The 12,813-nt window shown below is 32.7% G+C and overlaps 1 protein-coding gene across 1 annotated transcript; it reads right to left on the bottom strand.

Annotated features, from left to right (window-relative positions):
- Positions 1-536: 536 nt before the first annotated feature.
- LOC117912355 (plasma membrane ATPase 4-like) lies at positions 537-8,203 on the bottom strand. The gene is made up of 16 exons (XM_034826909.1): positions 7,924-8,203; positions 5,398-5,517; positions 5,065-5,301; positions 4,216-4,977; positions 4,010-4,132; positions 3,808-3,912; positions 3,577-3,721; positions 3,325-3,489; positions 2,587-2,825; positions 2,453-2,485; positions 2,264-2,345; positions 2,006-2,166; positions 1,740-1,913; positions 1,427-1,609; positions 1,155-1,336; positions 537-1,029 (listed from the first exon to the last, which is right to left on the bottom strand). The coding sequence occupies exons 1-16, from the start codon at positions 7,978-7,980 to the stop codon at positions 933-935; spliced, it is 2,865 nt and encodes a 954-aa protein (XP_034682800.1). The 5' UTR covers positions 7,981-8,203; the 3' UTR covers positions 537-932.
- Positions 8,204-12,813: the final 4,610 nt, after the last annotated feature.

A 12,813-nucleotide genomic window follows, 5' to 3' on the forward strand; every position in this document is an offset into this window, starting at 1 on the left:
ACCATAAAAATAGATATTTGCTAAACATTTATCCTTAGAAGGGATAACTTTTAGACCATGTTTGGGTATATTTTTTATTTTTAAAAACAGATACTCTTACAAATGGTAGACATTTAATTTAAAAAACTAATGGTTCCAAAAATGATTTAATTTTACCAAAAAAAACATATGGTAAGCATTCGGTGCTCTTTGTATCCAAATAATATTTCAACAAACACTTCAATCCAAATGTCCGTAAAATGTATAACACATCTTTTTTGGAAGGATTCTAAAAAATATTTCTAGTATTTTTAATACTTAAACTATAAAAAATTTCAAGTATTAGAAAGATTAAAAGTGTTTTTTAGAATCATTGTCAAATGAGTTTTAAGAAAGTGTTTGATAGTGATTTTAGAAAACGTTTCTAGTTTTTCTAAGTTCTACAAAATCTTGTATTGTTATAGTCTCTAGTATCCTTGTGTAGATGAGACAATCGGAAAGAACTTGTCTGATTGAAGAAATATGTTACTTCTCAAAAGCTGAGGCATCATGCAGCCTATTTATGGGCCATATATTAAAAAATAGGTGAAAAGAAGCAAAACGGAAAAAGAAGCAGAAGCCTCTGTGTAGTTGGTGTCATTCAGAAAGAAGAATAAAAATGAGCACGAAGCTTCTGTGTAGGTGGGTGGGGGGTGATACTTGGTTCCAAAGGACAACATTGACGTTGAGATGGAGTTTGGAAATAATAGACGACAAACAAAATAAAAACTACCTAACAAATTTATCACTCCCTAATCTAAACATATAAATACTTCACCACTTAAAAAAAAAAAAGTCTGTCTTCATCATCTTGTTTCTCTCCCTCTCTTTCTATTTCCGGGTTGGGGAGAAGGGAGGAGGGGGGGCAGAAGAACAAAAGGTCATCATTATTCTTTTTTCAAGACTCTTGCTCTTTAAACTGTATAGTGATGTTGAATCGTATCAATGTCTAATCCTTTCAGCTTCACCACCGACTCCATGTGCCCCTTCAGTGTATTCAGCTCTCGAAGCCTAGCAACCACAATTTTATTTTATCAAACGTTTGTGATTTTTATAATTCACAATTCTTCATTTTCACAGGGCTACCAACAAATTACTCCTGCATGATGATGATCATGATGTAAAGGGTTGCTTACCTAGCAACCTCAGCCCGCCGTTTGGCTTGCTCTGCAATCTCGGAAAGCTCCCTGTAACCGCTCTTGTCAGAGAAAATGTTGCTGGTTTCAGGTGGTTGAAGACCATGTAATGTCCTTTGTGCAGCAGCCCATTGTGCTTCCCTCTCTTCTTTTCCATAGTCTTTCTTAGTAGTGAAGGCAGTCTGTTATATAAAAGCAGGGAAAAGTTATTAGATCAAAAGCCCAAGCCCACATACAGCATATCTATACAAAGATTAAAGACTCAACAATACCTTATTTTCCAGAAGATTATCCCAAGCTTTCCCACTCAGAATGTATCGAATAGCAAATTTCAGAATGTCAAGGGGAATATAGGTAACAACGCTGTACAGCCAGATGACTCCAGCCCAACCCCAGCCGGTTCCCTTAATCCTTGCGAAACCCCAGTTGGCATACACGGATATCACAGTTGCAACCTGTCAATTACAAGATGGTTAACCATGTTTAATAAAGCAAGTTAAATATCTATTTTCTGAACCAGGTACTATGGAAGCTCCAAAAACAAGCATCATGATGACGACTACAGCATATTAGGTACGTTCTTACCAGCTGAGCTGCAATGAAAGCACCGAGTAAGAGAAGCCCAGGGCGTTCAATATAGGACCAGCTTCGAGACCTTGTCACGAAAATGAGGGCCTGACTCACAATACTCACTTGTAGGTATAAGGCTGCCATCATTTCATTTTCACTATATCTTATTGATTTTACACCAAACTTGTCCTGAATAGGAATAAACAATGTGAATGAACAAAAATATTTGAAGCTGCTGTCTCTAAAATTATAAGTTTAAAAATAAATAAAACATTTCTTACCGGAAAGAAGTCGGTATCTTTCATGACCCAGAAGAATACAACAGTCATTAGGGCCAAGTAACCTCCAAGCACAATCCCAGTTGCAAAGATTTCTTTCAGTTTCCAGCTGTCTGGCTGTGGTGATGGCTTCACTCGATCCTTTGAGATTGTCATGATTGTTCCTAGAGGGAATAGTAGATTCATGTTAGTTAAAAGGAAGCTCATGATGAAATAACATTGAATTCTTTACTTAAAAGTTCATTTAAGTTATGCTCTTACCATCGTTTAAGATGGCAATAATAAGAACCATGAAGGGGGCAAAGTCAAACTTCCATATGAGAGCAATAAACAAGAAACCAAACTGCCAAGTTGGAAACAAAGAGAAGAAATGTATTTGTTAGTATCTATAACCAGAACAGCTTAATAATATTTTAAGCATCTCTAAATTATATTTTTTAATGCACTTACCACAATACGGATGGTGATAGAAACTGCATAAATCTGCAAAAGAGCGTCCAAAAGAGAAGGGAGTAAGACACTTTTAGAGTAAAACTATTAAATTTTAAAGGGTAGCTGCAAAAAGAGCAAGAAATGCAACTAACAGTGTAGTTCTTCATCCTTTGAAAGATAGCCCTACTGGTCAGCACTGCGCTTATAATGACACTGAGCCCAGGTTCAGTGAGGACAATGTCAGAAGCACCTCTGGCGGCATCAGTAGCATCAGCAACAGCAATTCCAATATCTGCCTTCTTCAGAGCGGGGGCATCATTGACACCATCTCCTGTCATTCCACAGATGTGCTTTCTCTCTTGCAACTTCTTTACAATTTCATATTTGTGTTCTATCACAAGCAAAGGCAGTGCGTTAGAACATTGCGGTATCATGCAAATTTCAGGATTGGAGGGTTTTTCTGTTAAAATAATTTACTAAGGAATTAAAGAAAAATTTAAACGATGGGCAAAAACTATGAAATTTAGAGAAGCATGGGTAGTGACTAAATATATTTGGCATGCTTAAAATTCTAATCACACTATTTTGGACATTCTTAATTTATTAATTTCTAAGAAAAGAATCAACAAATTGTGCAAAAATGCTTAAAGGAGCAACTCCTATGATGTAGGCAAGAAAAGGGACACATAGTTGTGACTAAATATGTTAACCTGCTTAAAAATCTACAAAAAATCAGTAGTGTATTCATACTATTCAAGATATTCCTAATTTATTCATTTTCAAGAAAAAATCCATAAATTTTGTAAAAATCCTTAGAAGGAGCAACTCCGATAATGTTAGCAAGAAAAAAAATCACAATTGCAAATACACAACATAGCAACAAAACCTACCAGGAAATACTCCAGCAAATCCGTCGGCCTTCTCAATCAACTCGTCCACAGGGAGGGCTGCAATGGATGCATCCTTGTCTTGGCCAAGCAATGAAGAAGAGGGATACATGTTTGTCCCCATTCCAAGCCTTCGTCCAGTTTCCTTGGCAATGGCAAGTTGGTCACCTATACAATACAGAAACAATAAATAATAATGGACAGATTAAGGAATCAGGTGAAAAATAAAAGTTGTAGCATACTAATTATTGTTACCAGTGATCATCTTGACATTGACACCGAGGTTGAGAGCTCTTCGAATGGTTTCTGCACTATCATGCCTGGGAGGATCAAACAAAGACAACAAACCAACAAACTGCCATGGTGCTCCTGGAGCGTCTTTTGTTTTCTCAGGTACTTCCTGCAAATAAATCATAGAATCAACAGTAAGAAAAAAAGGGGGTTCCATTAACTTATTAAAAGATACACCAGGGCTAGATTTGATACCTGTCTAGCAACAGCTAAAGATCGAAGTCCTCGTTCAGCAAATTTATCAATCACTCCATGCACCTTCTTTCTAACATCCTCCTTGCAGTTGCAAAGGTTTAGTATCTGTTCAAAAGCAGGAGACCCACATGAAATCCGATTTATCTCTATAAAGGTTTCTTGAATCATTTTTTTCCAATAAGGTGATGCAAAGGTTAGCTACCTGCTCCGGGGCACCTTTGCTAGCTCGGTGCCACGTCCCATCAGCATCAATGTATGTTAGAGCAGTCCTCTTGTCTACAGGATTAAATGGAAGGAAATGAACCTCTCTGATTCCAGCCCGTGCCTGCCCAGAATAGTAAAAGCCTGAACACTGATGGGATCTTATGACAAAACAAGGAAAAACAACTCAAATTGCAAAGGCTGTACCTCTTTCGGATCCGCAAGCATTCCTACAATGGCAGCATCAATGGCATCCTGATTTTCAATCCTAGAAGCCCTGGCTGCGAGCAGGATCACGTGTTCTTTCTCCACACCCTTTGTAAACACTTCAATAAGGTTTCTGTCAACAGTCAACTTGTTCAAGGTCAGTGTTCCTGTCTTGTCACTGCAGAGAACATCCATGCCTGCCATTTCCTCAATGGCCGTCATTCTCTTAGTGATTGCACCCTGCTGGGAGAGCCTGTGGGAACCAATAGCCATAGTAACAGACAAAACAGTAGGCATAGCAATAGGAATTCCTCCAATCAAGAGAACCAGCAAGTTGTCAATTCCATCCCTGTACTTGCGGTGCTGTATTGGGTACATGACAATGATCTCGATAATCATTCCAACAGCAATAGAGCAAATGCAGAAATTACCAATGGCAGTGAGAACCTTCTGGAAGTGCCCAACTTGGTTGGTGCTGTCCACCAGATGAGCAGCCTTACCAAAGAAGGTGTGCACCCCTGTCGCAATTACAACTGCATCTATTTCACCCTGTTTACAAGTTGAACCAGAAAATACTTCATCCGAAGGATTCTTGGTGACAGGGAGGGATTCTCCAGTAAGAGCAGATTGATCAATCTTAAGGGGATCACCCTCAAGAAGACGGGCATCAGCAGGGACAATATCACCCAATTTAATGCTAATTATGTCTCCTGGAACAAGAATAGCTGCATCCTGCTCAGTCCATCGTCCATCCCTAAGAACCTACATTATGTCACCATAAGAAATTAACAAAACCTAAGAAATAGGAACAGGACAAAGTTACAACTTTGAGCATGGTGGTATTTTTACCTTCGTCTTGGGAGCAAGGCCAGCCATTAGGGCTGCTGCTGCATTACCAGCATTGTTTTCTTCAATAAAACTGATTGTGGAGTTGATCAACAGTAAAACAATGATACCAACAAAGTCTTGCCAATCTGGAGGCTGGCCACCACCATTTGCTAAGGCAATAGCCATAATAGCTGCGGCTTCCATAACCCATGACAGAGGATTCCACATAAACCCCAAAAACTTGAGGACTTTGCTCTCCTGTTGGCGAAACAATAAGCCATCATCTTCATCACCATAAGGATTAAACTAACAAGTTGGAAAAGAAGTAACAGGTCGAGAGAACGATAAACAAACCTTTTTCTCTTCTAGTTTGTTTGGTCCAAAAATTTGAAGCCGGCTGGCTCCTTCATCTGATGTTAGACCTTCTCTGCTACATTTCAACTGCTCAAACACTTCCTCTATAGGAATCCGCTCCTATAAACAAGGAAACAAAGTTTAGAATTCTTAAAATATGCAAATAAATCTTATATCTTAACTAAATATAATGCAACAACTCACTTAAAAATATCGGATAATTTCTCTTGCAAATATACACATAAATCACAAGCATTGATCCCATTTGTAACAGAGGACATCCTGAAGTGCATAAAGACCGTGCTTCATGCCGATACAGTTTCAGGCATAATTGAGTTAAACCGGATAACCAGTTTAATTAGCAATTACCTAACAAAATTTTTCTGCATCTATTTGAAAATGGGCTTGTCAACGTCACGTTGAAAGCAAAAAATAGATACATTTTTATTTATCCCCCTTTGAAATCAGCTTTACTTGACAATATTTTACGTAATTTTTAATTTTTTTTAAATATGATTTAAAATTTCACAAATACACAATCAAACTAATTTTCTTTTTGAATTCAAAATTGAGTTTAACCCATATTTTTTTCTTGAGAAGTGTCAAACCCAGGGGTCTCGGAAGTCGGACAAATGGGAGACCATTTTCACAGATTTGTTCAGCGGGTTGGTACCCTTCCAAACTGATCCCCTTAGCAGGGACCAATATGAATGCGCCCCTTCATGGCAAAAAGCCCATTTGCATTATTATGGGGCTACCGTACATTTACAGTTAATTGGGCAACGGTAAGTTTCTTCTTCAGAAGTTCAGAAATATACCATCGAGCCAATTTTCTTTTTAAATACAACAACATTTATTAAGTCAAACATAAAATTGTTCTTAACAAAAGTCAAACACAGAAGTCAGAAGTCAGAAGTCGTATCCTTAAAAGAAAATAAACCCTGATTTCTTCAGAAAATTGGGACCCTTCCAGAATGATTTTTCGGCAAGGACCAACATGAATGGGCCTATTCATGGAAAAAAAAAGCCCTTTTGTTTAAATTATAAACTGGAGATATTTTATGGAGAACCCCTTACGTACAATTGGAGTTAATTGGGTCAAAGCTAATTTTTTCCCACATGGACCAAAAGCAAGTTCAAAGAGTAAAGTATTTCAATTTAATTATTTTAAGACGACAAGTATAACGGTAAACATGGCTGGCGTAGAACTTGCAGTGTTCACCGGCAGCTGTCTCGGTAACCGGTAACGAATGAATAACAAAAACACACTTTCAAGTTTTGAATATATTAAAGAACCTGAGGCATCAGTACCACGGAAGTACCTAAAAAACCCAAATCCCAAGATGGCAAAGAAAGCGTGGAGATGAAAAGACAAGAAAAAAATGAAAAAGAAACAAAGCCTGGCGAGTACACGGTGGGAAAGCACTAACTCGGGCCTGGAGTGGAACACTAATATTAGAGTAAAGGATCTTTAATGGAAAGGTATCAACAAATAAACAAATAAGAAAAAGGAATATTTCTGAACACACGCGCCTCTTTTATAGCGCGTGAAAACAAGCGTTCGAAGAACGCTTCAGTACCACAACTCATCGTGATTAACATAATACCCCTTTTCACCACGTTCCTCAAAGAAGCGTGGCCTACTTGTCATCGCACTCCACGTGACCAAGAGCGTTTACACTAGCTCCCGAAAAAACATGAAAGGTGAAAAATCTAGTGTCACCTGTGAACGATTCAGGTCGCCGACTGGATAGTACAAATTGCCGACCAGAGTGGACTCTAGAAAAAAGGCAACTTGAATTATAAGCAGTAGACAAGTTGAGCACACACCCTTCCCATCGTCGTTTGACCCACCACATGGTGGGCTCCATCACCGGTGGCCGGGAGAGGTGCAAAGTTCGATGTACCTACCGAAGGTCCACCGACGACAAGACTCGAGAAAAGTTACGCCGCCAACACATATATAACCGAAACAAAAAGGCTAAAAAATCTAATTAACAAGATCAAAGCTACAGTATTTCCGACTCGTATTTTTTCAACTTTTTTAATCAAGAATTTTTATCTAATTTTGAAACTGTATACCTAATATTATGATGATGTGATGGAAACCAGATCTTGACTCAAAATAACAAATAATATTAAAAAAAAAAAAAGTAGAGTAAGATTTCCGGAAGCCATGGCTTGGAAGTCCACATCCTCCTCACAAACCACAACCACGAGGGAATCCGGAGATCCATATCGCGGAATAGCGGCTTAATTATAGAACAGCATATAATCAAGATCATCATCATAAAAACAAAAGAAAACAAAAAGAATCACCACGACGAGATCTCAGACGAACTGATCAGAACGCACGCAAACAAAAATTCAACATTCAAAAGAACAAAAGAAAGAGAACAGTGAACTGAACAGTAAACACCATTCTCCATTATTTTCACTATTTCTTGGAAACCAAACAGGAATGAGAAAAATCCGCCATCAACTCGCATTATTTTCACGGAAACCAAAAGCACAGAAGAGAAATACCAGATCCACGGACTCGTTCTTGATCTCCTCCAGCCCGATGCTCTTATCGGCGGCCATCTGTTAAGGCGCCGGAATCCCCCGGAGAGAGAAAAGAGATGAGACAGGATGATGAGGAGTTGAATGAGGGTAGAGCCCTATTTTTATACGCAAACTTCAAACCCTAAATTGTAATTTCCTTCTCCAAACAAGCTGAGAGAAAAGTCCAATCCACACTGAAATATATAGAAAGAGAGAGGGAGAGAAAAATTCTGTGTGGTATGAACAGCTGCTTCGCTCTCTGCGTCCTCAATCCGCTCCCCCTCCGATTTTATACCAATACCAGGCCTACCCTCCCAAAACGCTGCCCAAAACGCAGCGTTTTGGGCTATCACTTTATCCCCTCCCCCGCTCCACGCGCTCTCTCCACTTGTGTACCACAACCTCGTTTAAATTTTCATGATTTTCCATAATGATTTATTTTTATAAAAGGTCCCCAAAAATAATTTTATTCTTATCCTCATTGCCAAACAGACCTAGAGTTATCATGATTATAATTTCTAGATCTGATTTTCAATATTTTTGAATTATCTGTAATACTAGCATGATTAGTTATATTTTTAATTAATTAAATATAATTTTTGAAGTTAAATTAGGGAAAAAAATATAACATTTCACACATATACTTATTTACTATTTATTTACTTATTTCTTTACGATTTTATATTTTCTAAAAATATTTATTTTTTCCAAATAAAAGTTCACTTAGATGTCTCATATGTAATTATATTCCATATCCATAACACCCAAAAAAAAAAGTGTGTTTTCATATATTTATATATAAAAAATACATAAAATAAGAACTCAAGATTATAAGTTATAACAAATAAATTTTAAGTAGATATCTAAAAATAATTAATATTTTATGTAATTTTTTTTAAATAAAAAGACTACCTTTTATGTTATGTTTGGTTTTAAGAAAGTACTAAAAAAAATAAAAACTAAAATAAAATAAAATAACTTTCTCATGTCTAGTTTCATCATAATTTTTTCATATTTTTCTTCAAAATTTTCAAAAACCAAATATAACCTTAATGATATAAGTAGTACATTTGACTCGTGAGTGCATGGAATTTGAATTATTTTTAAAGAGTTTTGATTTTATATTTATTTTTATATAAGTGTGTAAAAATAAGTTTTTTTTTTTCATATTCATTATTATTATTATTATTTGAATTTTCTAAGTCAATGGTTTTAAAATTAGATCTTTAATTTTTCCGATTGATTAATTTTTAAAAATGTTCAAATTTTGTGTACCCTAACGTGATGTGTTGGTCATCTTATTCCATACTCATGGTGAAAAAAACAAAAGGCCAAGTCAATTTTCCACCCATCTTAACCAATGAGTTAGAAAATTTCCAAATCTTGACCAAAAAAAATCTTTTTTTAACGGTAATATTCTTCGGAAGTAGTTGAGTGATTTATTGAAAGTGTTTCTTAAAAGCACTCTCTTACATTAATTTTACAAGCTTTTTAAAATCATTTGAAGTAATGTCTGTATAATTAATTCTTTTAAAAAGCAGACTGGTTAGTTGTAAAAGCACTTTTAAAAGAAATTTGACCAATAAAGACATTATAAACCAAAAATGGTTAATTTTTTAATAGAAAATGGACCAATAAAGGCATTATAAACTAATTATGTAGATAAGTTCTAAATGATTCTTTTCCAAAATAAGTGTTTTTTTTTTTACTTTTTACTTAATAAAACTTCCTTGCCTATTTCAAATTGTTGGTTTTTTACTACTTATTTCTTAAATTTTTTGATTGAATACAAAAGTCGTGTTTGTTTTTTTTATTAAATAAAAAAAATTAAAATATTTGATTTTTTCTATTAAACTAAAAGTAACATGTTGATGTCAATCAACATTACTAAATTAAACCTTTTAATAATAAATTTACTTTAATTGTATTGGTTGATATCAATGGGTTACTTTTAATTAAAAATAAACACCACCAGTTTTTTTTAAGTGCTAAAAATAATATGTTGATTTTTTTTTACTTTTTAATATTTAATAGAAATAAAATATTTTAAAAAATAAGCAACTTGATATTTAACATTATTTAATACTATTTAGTATTATATTTTATTTAGAATTAAGTAAAAAAATTTTAAAAAAAAAACACCACTTAAAACATACATGTAAATAATCCAAATATTGAAATACATTTATGTAAAAAATTGATTACTTTTTAAGTCCAAACATGATACGGATGTTAGATTTATAAATGAATTAATCGAGTAGAAGCTATGGAATAATCCCTAAATTTGTAAATCTAACCCTTGTGTTTAAATTTGAAAAGTAACCAATTTTTTACATAAATATCTTTTAGCATTTCGATTATCTATATGTAGGTTTCAAAAAATGTTATTTTTATAAGAAAAAAATTAAGGTATTTTTGTCAAAAAGGGCCCACAAAAGATGAAGGATTAGATTTACAAATTATGAGTTATTTCATCAATTTTAATTAAATATCCTTTACAAATTTAAGGATTATTTCATCCTTTCAATCAATTAATTCTCTTTTTTTTAATTAAAATTTAAAAAAAAAATTGAAGTAGTTTAAAATCCACTTTACCTACAAGGTAAAGAAGAGTTTTGGAAACTAAAGTGAGAAATTATTAAAAATAAAGGATGATTTTTTGTAATTTATTTATGCCTATCAAATAATATTTAATTTATAAATATCCTTATATTTATTTTAAAAAATCAATTTCCTTCGTATTATTAAATTTGTGGAATTCTGAAGAGAAAAACAAATTATTTTACCCCAGCCCAAACTCGTCCGTTGCCTCATCTAATAAAAATGATAACACAAATGGTGATATAATCAACATTTTCAAAGGAAAATTCTAGGTGATAAATCAATACATCCCAACCTTAGCATTTTGATTGTTAAAAACTTGAACAAATATATGAAATCGGGACATGAACAAATATAATTAGATTCAAACAAATGAAATGAGCTTGAGATAATAATAATAATAATAATAATAATAATAATAAAGATTTAAGGCATAAAATAATAAAATAAGAGGTGGTGTTTGTTTTTTATTTAATTTTAAATAGAACTTTAATGTTTAATAGTATTAAGTATTAAACGGTTTGTTTTTGTAATATTTTATTTCTATTAAGCATTAAAAGGTTAAAAAAAAAAAATCAACATGTTGGTTTTTCTATTTAAAAAAAGTCAAATATCTTAACTTTTTATATTCTGTAAAAAGTTTATAATAAGTCATAAAAGAGTAGAAAAACAAACGAGTTAAAGTTTAAAAGCAAATTACTTCTAACAAAAAGCTAAAAAACAAACACCCTCTAAGTATAAAGTGATAAGAACTAAAATTTAAAACTAAAGTCAAAAACGGTTTTTTGTTAATTATTTTAAATACAAGTTTTAAAAACCTCTGTCAAATGGACCCTAATTTTTTTTATTAAGAATTATTTAAAAAAAAAACACGATTGAGCCCAATTTAAGATTGATTTTTAATAGAGTTAATTTCATTGATCTCCCTGTATCCCACTTTTTCATGAATTTATCTTGAATTTGAATCTTTTAGTTCAACTTTATCTCAGTTTTGCTGAGAGATCAACCCTATTTTTCAACTTGAATTGGTCAAAATATGCTGAATTTCTTACTTTTCGTGGAGGATTAGATTTAGTAACTAGGATCTATGACTGACTGGTATTGCAAACCATCATTCAGCTATTGCAATTCTTTTCTTGATAGATGTTTTGACTAATGTCAATTGATTTGAAATTTCATCAAATGACTCCCATTTTCATTTGATATTGCACTCACCTCATCTTTAATTCAAAATAAGGAAATTATTTGATGAATTTTCAAACCATAGGAACAAGTTGTATTTAGCCAAGATCTCAAAGGAGACCTAATGAAATTAACCCTTTTTAATATTTCAAAAAGTATTTTATTATTTTATTTAAGCCTTGTTTGTTTCTTTAGGTTATGTTTGGTTTTGAAAAGTATTAAAAAAAAGAAAAAAAAAATAGTATGGAAAATTTGTTTTCTCACATTTGATATTAGTATAAAGCATATAAAATAAAATAAAATATAACTAAAATTATTTATAAATTTATGCATTCTAAAATTTTTAATCTTTATATAAGAAAAAAAAAAGGTGAAATGAATTTGAAGAAACATATAAAATAGTTTATTGACTTTGAATCTATTTTTTATTTCCTTTATTTTTTTTCTTCCACTTTTTTCTCTCTATTTTTTTTCTCACATTTTTTCTTATTTTTCTCGTGAACATAGCCTTAAAGAATTTATTTATGGTGCCCATGTGAAATGTGAAGAAGAAGTAAATTTAAGTTTAAGATTTTTTTTTTAATTTTCAAAATTACAATTATTTTTAACAAGAAAAAAAAACCTTTTAAAACTTCACTACCAATTGATAAATCATTAAAAAAATTATCATTATTTTTATTAATGGGATATAATAAAAAGTCATGTAAATCTATTTAGGTGATATTTGAGTTTTCGGAAAATACCAAGGAAGAAAAAAAAAAAAAAGATTATTATTTTTGGTTTATCATATAAAATAAAAGAATATAATTAAAATTAGTTAAAATTTTATATATTTAAAATTATTTAATTTCCAATAACAGTCTATTTTCTCTCCTTATGCTCCTCTAAATTTCTAAAAACCAAATCTAGGGATAATATAAAAGTTTGTCAGCATATCCAATCATCTTTTTGGTTAAAAAAATGTTAAAATTGATGATACGATGTGCCAACCATAATAATATTTTAATTAAAAAAAAGTCATAAAAATTAGGAATGACAATCAGGACTTATTGGATACACGTCATATCACATTTAAGGTATTGTCTTGTC

The sequence above is a fragment of the Vitis riparia genome, chromosome 4 (genome assembly GCF_004353265.1).
Source record: "Vitis riparia cultivar Riparia Gloire de Montpellier isolate 1030 chromosome 4, EGFV_Vit.rip_1.0, whole genome shotgun sequence".
NCBI classification, from domain to species: domain Eukaryota; kingdom Viridiplantae; phylum Streptophyta; class Magnoliopsida; order Vitales; family Vitaceae; genus Vitis; species Vitis riparia.

Coding starts and splice junctions, on each gene's coding strand:
- LOC117912355 (XM_034826909.1), bottom strand. CDS start 7,980: ATGGCCGCCGATAAGAGCATCGGGCTGGAGGAGATCAAGAACGAGTCC. Junction 3,913..4,009: donor GCAAAGGTGCCCCGGAGCAG/GTAGCTAACCTT, acceptor GCTTTTGAACAG/ATACTAAACCTTTGCAACTG. Junction 3,490..3,576: donor CAATGTCAAGATGATCACTG/GTAACAATAATT, acceptor TGTATTGTATAG/GTGACCAACTTGCCATTGCC.